At 39.7% G+C, this 23,892-nt stretch overlaps 1 protein-coding gene across 6 annotated transcripts in view; it reads right to left on the reverse strand.

Annotated features, from left to right (window-relative positions):
* Nucleotides 1-23,892, reverse strand: part of Dnah7 (dynein axonemal heavy chain 7) — a 249,764-nt gene that overhangs the window by 220,390 nt on the left and 5,482 nt on the right. For 5 of the 6 annotated variants that reach the window (XM_087202647.1, XM_004868947.4, XM_021247725.2 and 2 more), the window contains exons 2-6: nt 19,855-19,917; nt 12,248-12,356; nt 11,370-11,511; nt 2,452-2,539; nt 1,037-1,217 (exon numbers count right to left, since the gene is read on the reverse strand). In XM_087202647.1, coding sequence (XP_087058773.1) covers nt 1,037-1,217; nt 2,452-2,539; nt 11,370-11,511; nt 12,248-12,356; nt 19,855-19,917 — 583 coding nt within the window. The remainder of the gene's footprint in view (nt 1-1,036; nt 1,218-2,451; nt 2,540-11,369; nt 11,512-12,247; nt 12,357-19,854; nt 19,918-23,892) is intronic. The other variant, XM_021247724.2, reaches the window with a different exon arrangement.

Below are 23,892 nucleotides of genomic sequence, written 5' to 3' on the forward strand. Positions count from 1 at the left end.
AAGGGTTACCACATCACTCTGCGACTTATGGTTTCGCCAACTTTGGATAGTGTATTCCTCATACCAGCTTTACTATCACAGCCAATCAGAGAATGTTCTTAAAAGTACAGATTCCAAGTACAGGGATTGTAATTCAGATTGGGCCAGAAATCGGTGATTTAAAAATGATTCTTGCTGGGCATGGTGGTGTACACCTGTAATTCCAACACTAGGGAGGCTGAGACAGGAGGATCTCCAGAAGTTTGAGGCCAGCCTGGGCTAGATAGTGAGTTCAAGGCCAGCCTGAACTACATAGTGAGACACTATCTCAAAAAACAAGTAAAAAACTTGATCCTTATGACTCAGTCAAACATTGCTATATCATGGGCCAACAAAATTTTTCTGTACAGGGTTAGATTATAATGATTTTCAACTTTGTCAGCACAAGGATTCTCTTATAACTGCTCAACTCAACCCTATAAGCCACAGACAATGGGCAAAAAAGTGAATATTGATTATGTCCAATAAAACCTGAGATACAGAAACAGGCAGTGGCCAGCAAAGGCCTCTCAGTCACAGTTCACTAGCTCCTGGTTCATAGCAACAATGTGATTAATCATTTTTGAGTTTATGGCATCGGTAAGATTATTGCCCATTGTTAATATTTTAACTTTTAATTACTCTTATTCATGTATCTTGTGTCTCACACCCACAACAAAAGAGAAGAGAAAGACTGTCTCCCAAGTGCCTGAAGCCTTGCATGAATTAGACACTCAATAAATAAACTTTGAGGGGTTGAAATAAATGTTTTATAACTTCCTTCAGGGCCACCCTTTATTGGGGGGATCTCTCCCCACAAAAAGATTGGTTTTCTAATATTTTTTGTTGCATTTCATTAATAAATTTGCATAAGATCTTAAGGAATGTAGCGACACTGCAAGGAAGAACATAATACAGGAAATAGTTCCAGTATAAGGCATTAACTTTCCACACACAAAGAATCATGTCTAACGGGACACGTGTTCAGATTCATAAGCAAACAGTAACACCAATTTACCTATGGACTTCTTTACACTGAGCAGGTAATCTTCTCGTATTTCATCTGACAATAGCGTAATGCTGTCTGTGAGGACTTTCAGGTGCTGCGGGACCAAACCCAACACATGCTCCAGCCAGGAGTCTTCCATCGGGGCTATGTGGTCCATGTCAATCCCGTGGTGGATGTAATAGTAATGACTCTGCAAGGGGGAGACAGGGAAATGTGGGGACGTTTTTCTCAAAACGCAGAACCAACAAGAAGAACCCAAGCGCTAGAGCTAAGTGTTTCTAAATAATAAAAAGTATTCTCTGCAGTTCATGTGAGCATTATTTGGGATCGCTTATATTTAAAAAATAAATATTTCATGAAAATTAAAGCTCTTGTGTCAGTTCATGAAGTTATATTATAAAACATCAAGTGTTATTACCAAAGTTCAGGCTGAATTAGAGCTTAGTGTTTCATAAATTTTGGAAAATGTTAGTTTTTTTTCTTTTAGCATTAATCATCACAAGTAGAGCTTATACGTTAATCGCAGAAATGTTATGCAACAGGATGTGAAAAATGTCTAATTGGCCTAGAAATATTCTACATAATTTTATAACTGCTATCACATTTGTTCATAAAAATTCATTTAAAACCTATTATATCTCCAAAAATAGATCTTTAACTTCAATATATTTTCAGAAGAATTTACACAATATTTTTAGAAAAAAATTTAAACTTCAAAATACTTTCAAATTAGGAATGTTAAAGTCTTTGGCAAGTGGGGTAGTCACACTCCCCTATGCTCCCAGCTACTCCGGAAGCTGAGGGGAGGGGATTGGGCAAGTCTGCAGTGAAGGCAAACCTTTTAGAGACTGAGTGCACAAACTGCAACCCCAAACCCACTTATTTATCACAAAATGCCGACACTGCAATTAACCCTAAAAAACCTCACATGTTAACATCTTTTCTCTTAAAAGAAAAACAAATAACGTGTGTGCCATAGATTCCCAGCACTGGTCTACGAGTCTGCATCTAGCTGGGGCCACACCTCTGGACCTCATCTCCAAGAAAAACAAGTCCCAGTATTGTGTAATGGGAATACTTGAAAATTTCTATTTCTAGAGGAGTCAATGTGCTCTGTAAAAGGTACACTATACAACTAAAATGATGTATCAAACAGAATAAAGGCATGTAAAAGCTATACACGATTCAGACTAACTTTATGATGGAATGTGGTAGATCTGAGATTCTTTAATTGCGGTCTTAGTCAGCAAAAAGCAGAATTATTGTCTCTAGTTAATCCAATGGAGGAATTTTATGGAACTCTGTATTTACTCCTACATCCACAGAGTTCCAAAGGGAGGAGCACAGAATAATCTCTAAGATAAAAATGTCTCTGATTGCTTCCATTATTTTCCATTCTACAGACAAAAGAAATAGCTGGTTACCAAGATGTCCTTCTCTATCACAGAAGCAGTCATCTTTGGAATCACACTTTCTTCAGGGATAGCTGATTCTAAACCAACCTCTTGTTGCCTAAGAAAATGACAAACACAAAGTTCAAAGTATATAAAGGGCAGTTCAATGCCAATGATATAAAAACAATCTGCGTCCTACCAAATCATGAGAAAAAATGAATTGTGGAACATTTTATAAATGGTGTGAACATTTCTTTAGTACCATATTCCTCCTGAAATCCCTTCTCTGTTTTTGTAGGGAGACAATTACATTGGAAGTGATTTACAAGACCCAGTTCAGTTCAGAGGCCACAGCTTCTTGCTGCTTACTCATCCTCTTCATTGCTACAAAGCCAAGCTCTCTCTTGTTCGACCTTGCAAAGGACTGCTACATTACTCTTAAAGATAGCTGGGGGCTGGGGATTTAGTCAGTGGTTCCACCACCTGCCTCACAGGTGCAAGGTCCGGAGTTCGATCCCTGGTACCAAAAAAAAAAAAGGAAAGAAAGAAATGTATTGCACAATAGGGTAACTATGGGCCAGGGATTTAGCTCAGTGGTTCCTCTGCCTGCCTCGAAAGTGCAAGGTCCTGAGTTTGATCCCTGGTACCAAAAAAAAAAGAAAGAAAAAAGAAAGTTGGGTCATTTATAAATATGGTTTTCAGAAGAAGCACTGATAGGATTTCAATGTTCTCTGGAAGAAGGCACAGATATAGTCTTCAAAAGGCCTTTTCTTAGACCTCCAGAGATGTACAAGTCAAAGGAGTGACTTGGAACCTTGTACGTGCCTTTGTATTTTTAATGGATATGTGTTCATATGATACTACAATGTTTATACTACAATTCAATTCAAAACCTGTCACCCACATTTTGTGACTTTTTCGGGGGCTCCACTCTGCAGAAAGACATAGTTCACATCCTCACATCTTCAGGGAAAAGTAAATTTTTCTGGAATACTTTTATCTTCCTCAGCATTATTGGGTCATCCTTTAAATCCCAACTCTGCCTGGGGTGGGTACAGGTCAGTAGCACTGTGTAACACAATGCTCCTTCCCACATACTGGTGAGTGGGGAGTGGAGGTTTATTGGATACCTGTCTAAGATGCCGCACCAAAGTGGGTACTTAACTTGTCTTTTGTAAATCCAGGAGTCCAATATTTTGTGGAGACTACCCTTGTTCTTTTAAATTATATGAACAAAAAAGTCACTGCTTAGGGAGGATTTCAGCTGAATCCAGTGCAACGTAGGTGTTCAGGAAATGTTTGTCAAGTGTAGGAATGTGAGTCTGAAAGCGGTGGTGGGAGATCTTCCAGGGATTCAGTAGTTGGAAAGAGAAGAGATGCATATTTTACCCACAGATGTAATCTCATCGTGTTGTTGACTTCAGAGGAAGGAGGAATCAGAACAACAGTAATGGATTTCAGGAATCAAGAAATCAGGTTCATCTTCCGCCACCATCAGGGGCATGACCTTAGGAACTGGGGGTGGGGGGTGTTAACTGGCAGAAATCCTCATCTTAGGACCGGGGATTTAGCTCAGTGGTTTCACCGCCTGCGGCGCAAGCGCAAGGACCTGAGTTCGATCCCCCATGCCAAAAAAAAAAAGAGAGAGAGACCACGGGGCCGGGGATTTAGCTCAGTGGTTTCACGGCCTGCTACGCAAGTGCAAAGACCCGAGTTCGATCTCCGGTACCAAAAAAAAAAAAAAGAAAGAAATCCTCATCTTACCACCCTTGCTGTCCTGAGCGTCAAACGTTCTTCATCCTCTGGGAATGATGCTGACCTGGACAGACGCAGCCAGGCCAGGCAGGAAGGAGGGAGAACGTGGGGGTCCTAAGAACAGGTACAGACCTCCTGCAGTGAGGGGGGATCCTTTCAGCTCTGTGACTCTGAGTCTGTCATTCCAGGGCCACAGGCAAAGATTCCCTCAGCAGAAACAAATGACCAATCAAACAGATGATGACAATCAAACAGACTTGACTTTTGTTTTTTATTCTAGCAATGTGTGGAATATCACATCAGTTGCTTTTCATATGCTAAAGTATAGATCTATATCATGTAAGCAATTTAATTAGTAATTTGATAATTTTCCCACAAAGAACACTTCAGGCCCAAATACCTTCAGTAATGAATTCTATCTATCAAGGAAGAAATAATACAGATGCTATAAAACTCTTTCAGAAAATACAAGCAACGAGAACACATTCCCAACTCATTTCACCAGGCCAACCTGGGTCTGATGTCAAAGCCAAGAATGCAGTAAGAAAAGCACGGGCACATATTAATCATGAATACAGACTCAAAAGTCCTAAGATATCAGCAAAGTAAATCCAGCAACAAACTAAAAGGCTTACAGGTAATGACTGAGACAGAAGCGAAGTGATCATCTCCATGGACAGAGCAAAGGAAAAGTCCGGCAGCCACTCGTGATAAACTCTCAAGAACTGGGAAAGGAAGGAAACCTCCTTAACTTTAAGAGGGACCTTTTGCTTTCGTTTACATGGTTATCCAGTCTGTGTTCCAATTTTATGCATTTTTAAAATTTAGTTTTTAAATTTAATGTAAATTGAGGGCTGGGGATATAGCTCAGTGGAACTGCACCTGCCTGTAGATGCAAGGTCCTGAGTTCGATTCCCAGTAAAAAAAAAAATTTAGTGTAAATTGAAAAGCTATATTTTTATACATTTGGAGGTAAAAAGTGATATTACAGTTTGTAAGTATAATAAGTGGAATTAAATGAAGCAACATCAATTTAAATATTTATTGTAATGAGGACATTTGAAATATACTCTGATTTTGAAATGCACATTTTATTTATCATATTTACCACACTATGCAAAGATTCTCACAGAAATAAAAGGTATTCTTTCTGTCTGATTGATGCTTTGGACCCTTTCACCTCCCCTGGTTACTCTCTCCACCCGCCTTTGGTGACCACTCTTCCATACCCTCTTCATCGAGTCCAGTCCTTTTAGATCTCACACGTAAGAGCATGCGGCATTTATATTTCTATGCTTGGCTTATTTTGCTTAACACGATGCCCCTCAATTTCACTCATGTTGTGAATGACAATGTCCTTACTTGTTAAAGCAGAATAGTATTCCACTTTCACACATAGACACTGTGTTTTCTGTTGATGGCCACTTAGATTGACCGACTCCCTAACTATTCTGAACAAGAAACACGGGAGTGGTAGTATCTCTCTGAAAAAAGATTTAATTGCTCTCCACAGAATTGGGTATTTTGAGTGTTATAAGTCCTGCACTTTAAACATATTTATTTCTAAGCTCTTTCCTTTTTAATTTTACTATGAATAGAATTATATAACCTCATTTTCTAAATGTCCTTTGCCATTATATAGAAAAACCAATAGATCTATGCTTATTGATCTCACATCCTAAGACTCTGCTAAACTTACTTGCTTGTTAAGTTTCCTTAGAATTTCCTATATACAGGATTGTGCTACCTGAAAATAAGAGCAATTGTACTTCATTGTCAATCAGGATACTCTTCTTTTCTCTTTCTTTCATTTTATACTTTTTAGATCCTTTGGTGCATTGTGAAAAAGAATTAATGAGAATGGAATTCCTAATATTTGGGGTGAAAGCACTTTGATTGTTACATCTATGTAGGATAATAGTGGTAGATACTTAAAGATAGCTTTATGGAGAAAAGGAAACCTCTGCAAAAGTAAGCCCATGAGCAGAAATGTAAATGAGCACAGCCATTATGGAAAACCGTACAAAGGTTTCTCAAAAATCTAAAAGTAGAATTACCATCTGATCCAGTAATCTCATTTCTGGGTGCTTATCCCAAAGATTTGAAATCAATCTCAGATTGTTCAGGAAGTCCTCTTTCCTGAGGTCTAACTGTCCTCAAGGTCCTGAATCGATTCCTGCTCATTCAGACTTTGGGAAGAGCCAGAAGTAAATGGTGCCAGATGCAGTGACAGGGTAGATGAGGACACGCTGCAGTGCTTTTACAAGTCTAACTTTCTGTTGTATGGCACTCAGCAGCAGCATTCACTGCATGCTCATCACACCTTGGGAAGACCCTCAAGAAAGAGGACTTCCCCAACTGCTTCAGAAAGTGGCAAGAATGATGGGATAAGTGTTTTTGAAAGGAGGAGCATTCTGAGGGGCTAATAATGGTAATGTATTTTTTACTATGATAAATTTTTAATATTTAAACATTCACCTTATTTTTATCACTCTTCATATAAGGAAAAATCTCTTGAATATGACTCTCGATGCAGGAACAATAAAAGAAAAAATGATAAAGTGAAATTTATCAAAAGTTAAAACTTCACAAACAACATCATTAAAAAGTAAAAAGCCACATATTAGTAGAAAATATTTGCAAAAGATTTCTATGAAAGGAACTTGTATGGGAAACATACGAGAATTCTACAAATGCAAAATAAGAAAATAATCCAATAAAAAGTGAGTGAAATATTTGAATAGACACTTAACCAAGAATATATATGAATGCCAACAAGACAAAATGACCATGCATTAAGATGCATTTAAGGGAAATACCTCTTAAAGACATAATAAGATGCAACATATGTATTAGGATCACTAGAAGGAGAAAATAAAACAAAAGCAAAGATATTATTTGTGGGAATGAAATACAGCATAGCCACTTGGAAAATCATTTCATAAAATCTCAAAAAGTTAAACTTAAACCTACCACACAACCCAATATTTCTAGGCCTAGGTATTTACCCAGGGAAAATGAAAAGACATGTTTTCAAGAAGGCTTTTATCCAAATGTTCATGGCAGTATCATTGAGAAAAACTCAAAGCAGAAACAAAGAGCATGAATGACTCTCAAAAACAAATCTATTGTATGATTCCAGTTCCATGAAATTTTGGAGGAAATAAAGCTATATAGAGAGAAAGCAGATTGGCAATTGCCTAGGCAGTGAAGGGAGAATTAAAATGGGTGTGTGGATAATCTAAGTACTATATTCTAAAAGTGGATTTTGGTGAGCATTGTGAAACTACAGAAGTTAACTAAAACCCATTAAATTTTATACTTAACATAGTATAAATTTAATGGTTTGTAAATTCTCCCAAATAAAGCTGTTTTTTTAAAAAGCCCATCCACCATCCCTGAAAATAAAATGTTCCGAGAGAGAGAGGGAGAGAGAGAGAGAGGTTTAGCTATTTGAACTTTGACAAAGGGGCCAAAACATCTCTTGGAGGAAAAACTGGCTAACTACGGGCAAAAGATTATGCTTGCTTCCACAGCACCTATACATGCAGAAGATTGAATCTAGACCCATATATCTCACCATGTACTAGACTAAATTCAAAATAGATCAGAGATCTAAATGTTAAGAAAAGAAGATAAAATAGGTAAAATTCTTGAAGTGATAGGTGAAGGCAAGGACTTTCTGAACAGAAGCTCAGTGGCACAGGAAATATTACCAGGAACCAACAAGCAGGATCACATCAGATCAGAAAGCTTCTGCATGGCAAAGGAAAGCCTGCAGAGTGAAGAGACAGCCCACAGTTTGGGAAAACTGCTGCCAGCTACTCCTCAGACAGAGGACTATTATCCAGAACACACAATGAACTCAAAAACGCACAACCCCCAAAATACAAGACCCAGTTAAAAGATGGGCAACTCAAATGAACAGATATTGCTCAGAAGCACTACCAATAATCACTAAATACATTAAAAAATGTCCAGCATTGGTGGCTGTCAGAGAGATGCAAATTAAACAACACTGAGACTCCATCTCAGTCCAGAAAAAACGGCTATCATCAAGAAATCAAATAATAACAAATGCCGGTGAGGCTACAGGGAGAAAGGGGTCCTTCTACATTGCTGGTAGGAATGTAAACTAGTACAATCACAGTGCGGATAAGTATGGCAAGTCAGCAAAACACTAAAACTAGAAATTCCATTTCACCCAGCTATTCCCCTTACAGGTATCTTCCCAAAAGAGTTAAAGACATCATATTACAGTGATCCATGCATGCCTGTGTTCATAGCAGCACAATCAATAATAGCTAAATCTTGGAAGCAGCCTATGTGTCCATCAACAGATGAGTGGATAAAGAAAATACAATATTTACACACAGTGGAGTACTACTCAGCCATAAAGAAGAATAAAGTCAAGTCATTTGTAAAAAAATGGATGCACCTTAAGACTATAATGTTAAGTAACAAGCTTAAATATCATAAGGTTTCTTTTATAAGAGAAACCCAAATTATAAATAAAGAACAAAATAAAACATAGATAATAGAAAGTAAGGAGACAGATCTTTCTCAAATTGGGAAGGGAAGCAAGGCATGAAGAGAGCAGGGAGTTCAGGGAGGGTAAGGGGATAAAAATAAGAATTAAGATGTGTTGGGGCTGGGGATTTAGCATAGTGGTTCCACTGCCTGCCTGTCTTGCTAGCACAAGGTTCTGAGTTCAATCCCTGGTACCAAAAAAAAAGAATTAGGATGTGTTATGTACATGTACCAGCTCACCACAAGGAATGTAAACATTATGCACTACAAACGTGTACTAATAAAAAAATAAAAAATACAAATACAAGAAGTGAGTGTGAAAGAGACCAAACAACAAATAAAATTAACAAATGAGGACAAGGTGACATGAGCTTCTCCTCCACAATGACACATGACAGAAGATGATGGTTAATATCTGTGACCTACTCTCTGCCAGATGTCAGGGGAGATGACCATTACACATTAATTTTGCTGTCAGATTAGCCACTGATTCAGGAGCAAGGATGAAACTGAACCCTGTACAGACATGAAAGTCTGGAGCTCCCTGCACACATTCTCAATGCAAGAAACCCTAAGGGGTGAGTTTCACCCAGAAAGAAAATGAAACCACAAGCTCAGAGTGGATGCAAGTCATCCTCTAAGGAATTAGATGACATGTTAGTAAATCTAAGTAGGTGCTAATTTAGAAAGAGAGAATAGGCTTATTAAAATCTTGGCAGAATTAAATAATTTTTTAAAAATCACACGAAAAATGTAAAGTAAGTTAGAGCTAAATTAAAACATTTTAACATCCGTTGTTCAGGAGAAAGGCAGATAAAATGAATCATAAACTTTAAAATTTAAATTTGTAGTTTTAAAGATTAGGATAGTCTTCAAAAAACAAATACATTTCATAATTTTTAAACCAATGGCAATAGAGAGAAAGTGGAGAAAATTCAAGTCAATGAAAGGAGAAAAAAGATTAAAAACAAAGGTAATTATGGCAAATAGAACACATAACATATATTGGTAGAAGTGAAATCTACATATACAAGAAATATCAAAAAGCCATTTAAGGCTGTGGGTGCAGGCTGGAGGTGTAGCACTTACCTGCCTAGCACTGGTGAAGGCCCTGAGTTCCATCCTAGCGCTACACAAAGACAGGCAGGCAGGCAGATAGACAGACAGACACACAGGATTAAATAAACTACTAAAGTACAGAAACTCTGAGATCCAAATTCAGTAAATCTGTCTCCATTCTGTTTATAAAAGGCATGCCTGACACGTGACGAAATGGTTAAATGCAGACTTGTTTCTTACAGCACAGCAGCAAAGATAATCAGAAAAACCTCCCGTTTCTACCGCTCCATAAATGCTGGGTAATAAGTCAAAAAGCTCCTTTGGAACACACAGCTGAGAACAAAAGAAAGAAAAGCAATGAAAGGCAAAAGGGAGCTTGTGACATACAGCCTGGGGTTTTCGTGACGATTCCTCAGACCTGAAATCCACCATGGGGTCCACCTTCAGGTAAAGAAGCGCTGGACATAATGGATTCCAGAAGTCACATCAAGAAAGCGCATCTCAGTCACCTCGGCCCTGACGCCCGCCCTGCAATGTGGGTGACGCCTTTCTGTCTGTTCCACTAGACCAACCAGTCCACTCAGCTCAGGCACTCACACTCACTCGCTTAGCAAAGAGCCAGCCATGCTCACCAGCACAACTGCTTCTGGCCTGTCTACACTCATTAACAGTGATCATCTTTATGTTCAATGGATTTTATATCCAAACCACTGGTGGGGGAGGCAGAGAGGCACCTCATTTATCTTGACCTTGGGGTTCCAGACGGTCAAAAGAAATATTCTTCTAAGAATCAACAGCCAGTCTTACCCTCCCAGTGATTTCTGCATCGATCTTTCAATAGCAAGCGTGATCCAAGTGTGCCTAAGCCAAGGAAGCAGTACAAGTGGGCCAAGCGGGTGGCATTCTAGTGGCACTCGGCAAAAGCAAACTCAAAGCCACTTTGGAGGAGGTGGCCACCATCAGTTCAGTTGCACAGGACTCGACAAGTCCCCTCCTATCCTCTAAGCACTCGGCCATCAGCCAGTTCAGTGCCACTTGGGGTGAGTGGACAGGGTTCTGGGGTGACTTACGCACCACAGTGGGGTTGAAACTTGAGGCTTGTTGCCTGTGTAATGAAACAAAAGATAGCGCTAAACAATTCCCACAAAGCTATGTGGAGATAAGACAAAAACCAATTTGAGTCTTCCTCCTTCTCCATACAAAGTTGAAAAATTCAGGCCAGACTGTGGATGGCCACAGCCTGCAGCTGGGCATCTACCTTCCTTGTCCACATGAAGAGTCCTACAGTGTCAGAGAAGTACCTCACCGAATCCCCAAGCTGATGAGACAGGGAAAAGCAACTAGCCCAATCTCCCACCAGCCACTTGGCTACCACCAGAATGCTCAGAAATTGTGATCGCTCCGCCATCACCAAAGGCTCACATTGGTGTGGTACCTTTACAGTTCGTGGTATTTCAGGGTGGGGCAGGTCTAACAGCTCTTTGTACAGCGACATTGCAACGAGGCTTCCAGGCATCTTTAGAGATGCATACAGTTCTTACAGTTTCAGGTAACTTTCTCAGGGGCTGTAACGAGGACACACTTGGCTAGCACGCAGAACTCACAGGATGATGTTAACAAGAGCGCTTCTGAAGTTCTCTCGGTCTCTGCGAGGAGACTTGGCCTTTGACTTGGAGGTAGACCGTCCAGCATTATCAAGTTGGAGGAGGACTTTGCCTTTTTTTCCAAAGTGTTCCATGTAGTCAGCTTGAATTTAAAAAAAAAAATCAATTGTTCCTCTTAAAAGCAAGCTAAAATATTTAAGCGCTTACAAAAAAACCAGTGGAAAATATAACAGGCTTGAAGTCCTCAAGGAAACCTATGAATAACTTATTTTCTTTTATTCTCAGAAAGTTAAACTACTGCTATCTTATATCATCAGAATAGAAGCTTTTATTTCAAGAACACTCAATTGATGTAATATATATTTTGATTAATATAACACATTTTACATAGAACCTTTTAAAATGATCAAGATTAAAATTGATAAAAACAGAATATAACTATTCAAAAATATTTAAAGAACAATGATAAAAGATTAATATTAAAACTAATCAACTTGATGAGTGCTGTATTTTAATGAGTCAAAATAATAAAACATTAAATGACTGATCCAAAAGTAATATTTGCGCCTAACTAAATCCTTCTTAGAAAAAACTCAACCTTTGACACAGAGGCAAATTCTGACTACAATAAATATAAGTTTTATGATAAACACCCCAATTCTGAAAATATCAGCTCTTACAGCATTTACATTGGCCTGAAATAACTAAGAACTGGGGTCAATTATCTTCCGAGGTGGAAAACATTTGGGAGACATTTTTCTACTTGACATAAATGTCATTTAGGTTTTATATTTTTATGACTATTAACTAAATGTCACACAGGCTTTTTTTCCTGTAGAAAACTTCTTTAAATCTAGTATGGAAATTAATGTTCTTACCGTAGGACTGCTCCTTTTTAATAGTGAAAGGCCCCATAATCTCATCCTCCTGCTTTACACTCAGATGGAAGGACGAAGCTGCCTGCTGCCACTGGGGCTTTTTGCTCACCTGAATAAGAAATAAACATTAGTGGGCAATATAGAAAACCCCTTTCCATGTAACGCAGGCATATCTTCATGAAACACACAGACGTGTTCTCAGACAGTAAGAACACCGGAAGGCGCGATGCCTCCTCAGCAGGTCTACTGAAGCCCTATGCGCTGTGGTCTGCTCCAGCCGGGACTGGGCAAGGGGTGGGGTGTTTGGGAGACGACCTCAAAGGCCAGGCTGCGTCAGATGTTGGTGCTGTCACCTAACACGGGGCGTTCACTCCAGACAGTACCCATCTCTAGAATTCAACAAATGTCTTTAAGCCTTCTCTTTTTACATTTATTTTTTAACTGAAGCGTAAAAGTATAAATGTGCATGCATATCAGTGGGGTACCATGTAATGTTCTCGTACTTGTACACACTGTGTAATGCTTAAACCAGGAGTAACACATCTCACTCCTCAAATAGTTCAGCTCCTTACGGTGGAAACTTTGAGAATCCTTTCTTCTAGCTTGTAACAATGTTGTTTACCACCGCATTGCGCTGTGCGCTCACCAGGACTTCCGGCTCCTTCCTAGCTATAACTTGGGACCCGCGGATCCACCTTCTCCGCCCACACCATCCCCTTGGTAATCTCTCCCTTTCCATCTCTCATTTTGTCTTCTCCCTCGTTTTTTGTTCTACTGTTTTGTCTATTTTCACTATCATTTTGAAGAACCAATTCGATTTTGTTGATTTTTTTTGTATTGCTTTTTAGTCTCCACTTCATTTATTCTTCTCTGCTCATTATTATTATTTTCTTTCCTATTGCTTTGTTCTTATTTTCCCAGTTCCGTTAGATACAACAACAGTTTGTTTGGAGGGGTTTTTTTGTTGTCTTATTTTTAAATTTGAAATCTTTCTACTTTTTGCTGTAGGCTGTGATTGCTATAAACTTGCCTCTTAGTATTGCTTTTTCTATATGCCACAGGTTTTTCTATGTTGTAGTTCCAATTTCATTTGTTTCAAGAAATTAAAAAATTTTTTTCTTGATTTCTTCTTTCATCCACTAAAGTAAGCTGTTCAATTTCCATTTCTACTTATATAGTTCCCAGAGTTTTTCTTGTTATTGATTTCTAATTTTGTTGCATTGTGGTCAGGAAAAAACAACTCTACATGATTTCAATTTTTAAAATTTTTTCTTTTGTGGCCTATCATACGTTCTACCATGGAAAATGTTTCATGTGCTGATTTTAAAAATGTGTATTCAACAGATAATGAGTGGAATGTTATATAGAGGTCTGTTAGGTCCATTTGGTCTAGAGTGCAATTTAACTCTGTTGTTTCTTTGTTGATTTTCTATCTGAATATAAGTAGGGTATTAAGTCCCTAACTATTATTATATTGAAGTCTATCTCTGTCTTTATGACTAGTACTATTTGCTTTATACATTTGGGTGCTCCAGTGCATGCATATATGTGGAATTGTTATTTACTCTTGAAGAAGGGAGGCTTTCAACATTATATAATGCTCTTGTCTCTTTCTGCTGCTTTTGATTTAGTCTATTTTATCCAAATATGGCTCTGTCTGCTTTCTTCTGGATTCTATTCGCATAGAATATCTTACTCTAGCCTTCATTTAAAAATGAAGGTCATTCAAGGTGATGGAAGCTTCTTGTAAGCAACACTGGGTCCCATTTTCTTTTTGGTACTGGAGATCGAACTCGGGACCTTGCGCTTGCAAGGCAGGCAGCAGAACCACTGAGCTAAATCCCTGGCCCCAGTCTCGTTTTCGTATCCATTCGGTCACTCTGTGTCTTTTAATTGGAAAACATAATCCACTTACATTCAAGGTAATTACTGACAGCAGGTCTTACCACAGCTATTGTGTAACTTGCTTTCTAGTGTTGTTTTAGTTCCCTTCTTTCTCTCCCTTTTGTGGTCTTCCTCTGTGGTTAAGTGATTTACTCTAGTAGTGTGTTTTGATTCTTTATTTTTGGTTTGTAGATTACAGATTTTTGCTTTGTGGTTACCATGAGACTTACAAAAACATATTTTTATTATAATAAGTTATTTTGAAATGATAGCAACAACTAGTATGATTTTAAAGAAAAACAAAAAAAAAGAAGAGATGAGATACTGATAAGAAAACTAATATACACCAACTTTTTATGATGGATGTATTTATTATGTATAGCAAACATGTCCTAAAAAAAGGAAGAGAGAAAACTCTACCCTTGCACTCCATTCTTCCTAAGTTTTGAATTTTCAACATCCCATTTTACCACATATGGCCTATGTCTAAACATATTAATGTAGTTATGTTTTAATTCTTTTGCTTTTTAGCCTTCACATTAAAGATATGAATGGCTTACACATCACGCTTACAATATTAGAGCATTCTGGATGTTGATATGGCTACTCTTAGCAGTGAGTTTTACACCTTCCTATTTTTCTTCTTACTCATTAAGGTCTCTTTCTTTTAGTTTGAAGAACTTCCTTTATATTTCTTGTAGAACATGCCTGGTAGAGACAAAATCTCTCAGGTTTTGTTTGGGAATCTCTCCATCACTTCTTCCTTTTGAGAGGAAAGCTCTGCTGGACACAATATTCTTGGTTGAGATTTTTTTTGCCTTTTCTATAACAGTTCTGCAAAGAAGTTTGCTGTCAGGTGAGTTGAGGCAGTGCTGTTTCTTTTTTCTAGCAGCCTTGATCTTCTTTTTATCTTTCACTTTTGAGTGCTTGATTATAAGATATCTTGGGATAAATTTGTGGAATAAGGAGACCTTTGGCCTTCCCGTACTTGACATTTGTATTCTTTTCTAGATTTTGCAAGTTTTCTGTTATTTTTTTCGACTAAGATTTCTGTCTCTTTTAGCATTCTCAAGTTACTTTTAAACCCCAACAACTCGAATAATTACTATTTGAATACTGTCCAAAATTTCCTGTAGGCTTTCTTCATTCCTCTTCATTCTATTTTTTCTCCTTCAAATGTGTATTTACAAATAGCTTGTCTTCAAGCTCATTCAATTTTCCTCCACTTGATCTACTGTGCTTATTATGCTTTCTATTATGTTTTGAATTTTCTGAGTATAGTTTTCAGCTTAACAATTTCTGTCTTTTTAAATTGCTCCTATCACTTTGTCAGGTTTTTCTGTTAGAGTTCTGAAATGTTTTTGTGTCTTTTCTCCAAGCTCTCTGGGTTTCCTTAAAATAGTTTTGTTGATTTCTTTAAGAGTTCTCCCATACTGATAGCCAGCTGGTCAGTTTCTGACGTCTTATTTGACTGTTAGGTGAGGTCATGGTTTCCTGAAAGCTCCTGATGTGAGCGGCATGTGACATGGTCTGGGCACTAAATGATTAGGTATTTCTTCCAGTCTTCCTAATCGAACTTTTTACCTTTCCTTCCAGAAATTCTTAACAAGCAGCTTACTTTCTCTGAGCTTACAGAAACGTCAACTATCTTACCACTGAATGGTGTTCATGCCCAGATTCACCAGAAGTCTGCTCTGGGTGTGTTGCTGCTATCTCAGTACTAGAGGGTGATCCATGCCCAGGCTTGTGCCAAGTACACTGCTGATGTGTTGTTCGGAAAGAACTAGGAGAGTACCTAGAAAAAGTAGTCTTTCCCCCACAAATCTCCCCTTTGGGCCAAGGTAGGTCCAGGCAGTTCATTCACAGTTACTGGCCTGTGGTCAAGTATTTCAGGGTTCTGCCAGGCTCTGGGCCAGTCACCATGGGTGGACCAGCTCAGGCTCCTCTGTCACACCTCTGACCACCAATGCCACTAAGATCTGTCATATTCTGGGCCCGCAGCCTGCCCAAACCAGTACAACATGAGGGCAAGAACAAGGAACACACTGCTATGGATTGCCTATTACTAAAATAGACTTATAACCTAAGCCTAATGAACCAGCCACAGGTGATGCCAGATGGAATAGAAGCCCAATAGGCTGGGGCTGTGTGTCTTCTCCTGGGACTGGAGCCATCCCAGAGGCTCAGTCTGCAGGCAGAGCTAGGGAAGCGGGCTGTCAGGATCTGCCTGTATTAGGTTACACCGGCCCAGGCTAAGTTCCAGGGCACGGTGTGCTTACCACCCTGTCTTACCCTCACTGAATGGGGTCTCGTGTCAAGCTATGCTGCCAAGGCTTGGGCAGTGTTGGAGAAGGCAGGCCCTGGCTACACAAGCTGATGCTGAGCTGGTGGCACCCAAGTCTCATAAGCTCAGGGGTGCACAAAGGCCCACCCTGCAGCTGGCAGGTGTGCAGGCCAAAGTATGAGTCTATTGCACCTGGACACAGGTCTGTGCCTGGTGCCAGGGCAGTTCTAGAGCCCTACCTGTGAGCCCTGGTCTGGCAGTAGCTGTGTTGCCCCCGGTTGGAGGACAGTGGATGGAGACACTCCCTTGGCCGCCAAGGCTGACAGGAGGCTAGGCAGTACTGAGTCTCAGCTGTAGGGGCCTGCATACTCTCAGGAGGAGGGCCGGTGTGCTCTAGACCTACTCCAAGGATGGAAATGGTTGCAAGCTGAAACTCCCATCTGCGCCACCAGTGCACAGGGTTCTACCCAATGCCAAGGCAGCTCTGGACGCTCTGTGTGTGAACTCCAGCCTGCAAAAGGGACCTGCAGTTTCTAACAGGTGCTGGGAGGGGTCTTGCACTGAGTTCCCACACAAAACCCCGTGTGAGACTTTGAGCCTCACTCATACTCTGCCACTGAGGTCTGACACGGTTCCAGCACCTCTGGCCTGGGGTATTAACTCAGATTTGTGCTGAGAAACAACAGAGTGTGGGTGGAATCGCAGCAGACAGAAGAGCATCTGGATCTTTTAAAGGGGCAATGACTAGCTCTCACCAATAACTGTAACACCAGAACAAAGAACACAGGCGGTGAAGACTACAGTTCTTCAGCAAACCCAGGGAGGCACATTTTAAAGCTAAATCTATATATTTTGTAACGCTCATCATTTAGTCTCTTTCTTCCTTTCAGATCTAGACCAACTTGTTAGTCCATGCTTGCAGTAGCTCCTCCTTCTGCCTAGTTTTACTCCCTCCAACCTCTTCCTGCTTCCCAAGTAAACCACCTGCACAATCATTGTGCCAGGTTCTTCTTTCTCAGGAAAGCAGACTAGGACAGTGTATGAATCAGTGATTCTCCATTCTACCATCTGCTCTTCCATTCTTCCACTCTGACCTTTCTTCCAAAGGGGTTTAAGACTCATGGGAGTTCAGTGAGCAGGGGTACAAAAAGGGTGAGAATTGGGGTCCTTGCTCCCCAAGGCTGGGAGCCATTTGTCTCGAGTCAGCGTAATTTCAGCTGCAACAGTTGCACAACTTCCTAGAAAAAGCAGGACTGTAATGAAAACCACTCCAGGTCTCATTATTACTGGGGAACTTTCAACCAAGTGCCAACCTTAACATTCAAATAAAAAAACCAATTTAAACCAAGGTTTATTTTTCAAATGCTCTTGAAAATGCTGTTTCCCTTAAGACATATAAAACTCAAAGAAAGATGAAGACAAATGAGCCAACAACAGCATTATAGATGATTACATGATTCACTGGAAAGGGGTATGATTCATGGCAGCCACAGACATCCAATAAGTACTTGTTTTTTGTTTTCTGTTGGGGTTTTTTGGGTACTGGGGATTGAACTCAGGACCTGACTTGTAAGGCAGGCATGGTGCCATTGAGCTAAATCCCCAGCCCCCAATAAGTACTTTTAATTGAGTTTATATTTCTAAATCTGTATACTAACAAGACACAACAAACTAAGAGCAATTTTTTCAGTTTTGAAATTACTTAAAATTTTAAAAGAAAATAAAGTATCTATTCCATTTCAGGTCTTTAACTTTTAAACTAGAAAATTTACCATAGTTCTTACAGAACAAGGGAAAACGTGCTATTGCTCAATTGTCCAGACACAGTGGCATTATCAATAAAAGCATATTTTCAATTAAAATGTGTTTTAAATGCTTAAGACAATTCATGTAGGAATATTAACTCAAGTGTCCTCAATGAAAAAGATCTTCATTTAAAATTTTTCTGTACAAGGCAATACAAATTCAATATTATACTTTGATTTCAGCTTTTTAAAATCTCTTTCAAAACAAATAATGGAAAATCTTGAAGATTATACTAAGAGAAATAAGCCAGATGAAAAAGGACAAATATCATATGACTCCACCCACATGACACACCTAGGTGATCAAATGGGGAGAGGCAAAAATGGTAGGGTGATGGTTTGATAGGGACTGAGCAGGGGTAACATGGGAAGTTAACGCTTAATGGATGCACAGATTCCATTTGGAAAGAAAAAAACAGTTCTGAAAATGGATGATAGTGATGGTTTTACAACAGTGTAATTATTAAGTTCTACTGAACTGCATACCTGAAGTAACAATTCAGATAGTAACTTTTATATTATGTATGTTTTATCAAAATTCCAAAATACAGTGATTACACTGAAACTCCACTTAAGCTCATTCCCAAAAGTCACAAGTGGGTAATTGAATGGCAACATAATTACTAGACAGTAAATTTTATTACAGGAAAATCTAACTTGTCTAGCATTTTATCGAGTGAAAATGCCTATGAACTGCCTATTCCACAGAATAATGATAACATGGAGTCAAAATAAAGAATAAGGATGCCAAAATCTTTTCAAGCACAGACTTTTAGCACTGGAAAAGCCATATCTCATTTTCAAAGCCAGAAACTGAGGCTTAGAGGAATAAATGATTTCCCAAACGTCACAGAGCCACTAGAGACAAAGCTTTAGCCCCAGCGCTCATTTCCTGACTCCAACACTCACATTCCTCCTCCCAGTCCACCTTGGCACGTCTTCCCTTCATGGTACTCAAGTACTCTGTACAGATGTCTTCACCACTTTCAAGTCGCTGAAACACAATACCCAGCACCACAACTTACAAGAGAGGAGGTTTATTTTGGCTCATGTCTTCAGTCTACAGTTGGCCGGCTCCAAGGCAGGAAGGCAGGGGGAAGGGCCTGGTGCAGGAGAGCTGCTCACATCATGGTGGGCAGGAAGCAGAGAGCGCAGGGAAGAGCTGGAGAGGGAGATGACCCCTTCCGGGTCACAGGCCCAGTGTGTGGCCTCTTCCAACTGGGCCCCACCCCCAACAACACATTTAACTATACGATGTCCACAACTCAGTCACCCTTACCAAGCCCTGCCTATGAGTGCATGAGACTTTAGGGAGGGGGTCATCCAGATATAAATCCTGACAACAAGCTGCGAAATTATAGATCAGTGATGGTGAACCTTTTAAACCTTTCAGTAATAACAAACAGGCTGCAAGGGCACACGTGCCACAGGTTTGCCACCACTGATACAGCTATAGTAACTTTATTAAGTTATTTTTCTTAAGAGATGTACCTCATAGAATTTTTTTTTGCAGAAAAAAATCAAATTAGAACACGAAATTCAAAATCAGAAATTCAGTTATTTATTTTCAAGTTTGAAAACTAATAAACATTTTTTAAATAGCAAAAATTTACTGAGAGTGTATAGGTAGTTACCGTAGACAACTGTGGCCGCACTCTTGCTGATGTCTTGGATTTGTCCTTTGTAGCTGATTTATCCTACATGAAAAATATGGGGGGAAAACTTGTTTATTCTCTTAATGCCAAAATTGATTCACTCAACCAAATTTTATCCTGTCTACTTGAAAGTCAAGTATATATTACCCCACTTATCCAAAGTATACTCTACAACTTTTAATATTCTTAATGTTTCTCTTAGAATTCTTTTGTTTAGAACAAGGTAATAAAGAAAAATGGTAACAGGAATACTTGTCAAAAACTTTAAAAAGTGTAAAAGTCTTTCCTTTATTCTACTTTCTGCGGCTTTATCTGAACTTACTGTCCAGAGCTTACTCAGTTTTACTTCCCCTCGGTACTGTTAGAACTTCATGTTCATCCTGATCGAGACTCCAGAACGGTCCACTTCCTAAGGTGGCAATGTGTTCAGAGTAATGCGGCCATCCTCCAATCAGCGTAAATAACCTTTGTATTTCTCAGCTGTTGCTCCTCAGAGAAAAGCGCTGCTACCCTTGGCAGTGAGAAGGACATCAGTGAGCTGAGAGGAAGCTCTGGCGACAGTTGATAATAGAATGTGCTGATCTGTGCAGCACATGGTAGGAGCTGAGCCTCCCTGCTCAAATCTACCCTTTCTGCCCTCCTTTGGGCTCCCTGACAAGAGCCCCAGACACTGCTCCTTTGCCAACCACCACGCCACAGTGAAGGATGCTAAGGAGACACTGTCAGAGCAGCCCTTTCCTCCTGATTCCGTGGCACAGCTGCCAGCAGTCAGCACCCTGCCCTAGGAAGCCTCCCTCCCCAAGCTTCCCTGGCCTTCCCATGGTAGCTTCCCAGCGGTCTCTCCCACACCAGGGAGGCTTCCTTCAAGCTCAGCGTCCCTCGGGTGCCCACCCACCAGCCAGGCCTGCAACTCCAGTCAGGGTCCCTCCCTCCAGCAATCACAGCCGCAGCCTCTGCCAGGGGGTCTGAACCTGAGCTTCTGGGAGGGATGTCCCCTCTGAGTGTGTCCCTGGAGCTCTGTCCCTGAGACCCAGAGAGCAGTTGCTCTTCACATCTGTTGTCTCTGCCTTCTTTAAAGCCAGCTGTGCTATCCAAATGGCATCTGCTGCCCCCTGTAAGTACTGAGCACTTAAACTGTGGCTCCTCTGAAATGTGTTTAAATGCAGAATTTAAATATTAGATAAAAACAAAGGATGGACATTATGTCATTGTACTGGTTTGCAAGGCTGCCATAACAATGTTCCACAGGTTCAGTGACTGAAACAACATGAGATTTATTTTCTCATAATTTGACATCCAAGTGTCAACAAGGTTGGTTTCAAGATCTCTGTTCTTGACTTGCCTATGGTCATCTTCCCTCTGCCATGTCTTAATCCCTTTTTCTTATAAGGACATAAGTCCTATTGGGTTAGACGCCACCATTAAGACTTGTCTAAATTAATCATCTTATTAAAGACTATCTCCCAATATAGTCACACTCAGAATTCAGCATATGATGAGGGTGACACAACTTAATCCAAAACGCTTACTAAAATTTCATTATGGAAGTAGCTGACAATCCAGATGGTGCAGTAGATGTCTCCTTGGATGTGGAATTGAGACACTTGGAAAAAATAATGCTTAGCAAGGTGAAAGTGAAGAAGAGCTCTAGGGATCAAGAAAGAGCCCACAGGAAAGCTAAATATGGAGAAACAGAAGACAACAATGAAAAGACCAAAGCAGCCCGGAACACTAATCTAGCTTAGAGGTGCCAACCCCAGGAAAAGCCCGATTATTTTAAGCTTCAAATGTAGTGTGGAGTTTTACTGTGAAAGTGAGCCCTCTAAATGCCAAGCCTCAGAGGTGTGGCCAGAAGCCACGTTATCATTATTGTTATTGATTAGGAGACTGAGATGCTCCAGTAGCCATAGTCACAGAACAACCCCACTTCAGGGTCTCTGGGGAAAACCTGCCATAGTGACTGGGTAAGAAAAGCCACAAGAAACATCTGTAGAGAGTGGGAGGGCAAGTCACAGAAGGAGAAGTGTAAGCAGCAGGGAATTTGGGCTGAGGAGGACACAGTGGTCCTGCCCTTTGTAGTGAGGAGTCAGGCCTGTCCATCGTGTAGTTTCCTGAAGGTGCTGGGGCTGAACCCAGTGTACTGCTGGCTCCCCTCCCTCTAGCACAGAACTCAGTGGTCTGGGGGGTTTTTGTTTTGTCATACTGGGGATTGAACCCAGGGCTTTTGCACTGACCTACATCCTCAGTCCTTTTATAAAAAAATTTTGAGACAGGGTCTAAGTCACTACATTGCCCAGGCTGGACTCAAACTTGTGATCTTCCTGCCTCTGTTTTCTAGAATTCTGGGGTTACAGGTCAGCACCACCAAGCCCAAAAATTGTTTTTTTCTCTATCCACCAACAATGCCTCTGCTTGGTCATTTGGCACACCCCTGGGAGTATGGACAGAGTGGTTAATGGAGCAAATGGGCCACTCCGAGAGCATACAGGCTGAAAAGCTGGTTGGGGACAGCAATGGCTTGTGTTGCAGAGGACACAAACACACACTTAAAGCCTCTGAAGTGAATACATCCTGTCCCTACCCAGGAGGAAAGATGGGTCAGAACGCTGCATTCACACACCAAAGAGTATTTGCTGGATTCCAATTCTATAGGCCCTGAAAAGAAACTAGGCACACACAGACACCTGAGAGTGGTGAACATTTTTAGACTCTTCTCTTTTTCTTAACTTGATTTGTAGTTTTTGTTTTGTTTGTTTTACTCTTTGTCTATTTTCTTTTTTATTCTTGGCTTGTTTTTCTTCTATTACTTTTACCTAATTCCATTTACATTTTTTTAAATTCTTCAGTTGGCGTTTTTAATCTTTTTTTTCCTCATCTTCCTTATTTTTTTTAAGTTTTATGTTTTCTTCCATTTTTCTTTCTCCACCCCTCAATATTTTATTGTCATAGTCTGTACTCATTTTTAGCTGTTTAGTTTATGATATTATCACTGATTTCTCCTCTACTGTTAATGATGGTATAGCTCTTGCTTTTAATTGGTTTTTACTATATGTCAACATCTGGTTTTTGAAGGACACACTTCCAGTATCTGAATAAAAAATTATAACTTTTGTCTTTTAACCATGTCCCATGTTTTGTTCACAATTTCTTGTCTTGCTTTTACATTAGTGCTTGAGTGTAATAATTCCTGAACTTTATCATAAAGCCCTGAAATTGTATCTTCTGCTTGACAACTGTCTATTGGTAGGCACCCCACTGAGTTTTTAATTTTACTTATTATGCTCTTCATTTCCAAGATTTCTGTTTGGTTCTTCTTTAGCATCTCTATTTCTGTTGAATTGCTCTTTCATACCTTACATTGTCTTCCTTAATTTATTCAGCTATTGATTTGTATCCTCTTTGAAATCATTAATCATTTTAAAAGTTAGTCTATTGAATTCTTTGTCTGGCAGTTAATTCATTTTGATATCATTGCATTCTGATGAATTATGGCCATTTGGAAGAGTCATGTTACCTTGATTCTTTGTATTTCTTGTGTTTCTATATTGCAGTTTGTGTAGTTGAGGGGGATGGATATCTCTTCTACTTTCATATTAGGGTCTTCTTAGTTTCCAGCCTTGTTTTGAGGACTTGATCCCCAGCACCACTCAGACAGAATAAACCACTGTAATGATGATATATAGATGAGCACTTCATTTACCATGTAGTGTCTGTTCCTACAAAGTTCACAATATTAAAACTATATGTTTCCATTACAAAGAAAGAAATAGCTTGGAACAGAGTATACTATGGATCCTCCCTCCAATCTCTCCATTATCACCCTGTCTCTTCTCCAAAATAATGGGTCATTTATTTTCAGTGTTGATGTTTTCTTGTCATAGATAATCTGTTAGTATTTAAAATTTGCTGTTTATCTTAGTTTTGTGTCCCTCATATTTGTTGAAATAGTATTTGCTTTTATCACTTGGAATTTTGTGAGTTCTTCACTCACTAAAAAGCTTTTTTTTTTTTTGCTAC

Source organism: Heterocephalus glaber, unplaced genomic scaffold (genome assembly GCF_053883595.1).
Source record: "Heterocephalus glaber isolate CG9 unplaced genomic scaffold, H.glaber_assembly_v1.0 deba00001778, whole genome shotgun sequence".
NCBI classification, from domain to species: Eukaryota; Metazoa; Chordata; class Mammalia; order Rodentia; family Bathyergidae; genus Heterocephalus; species Heterocephalus glaber.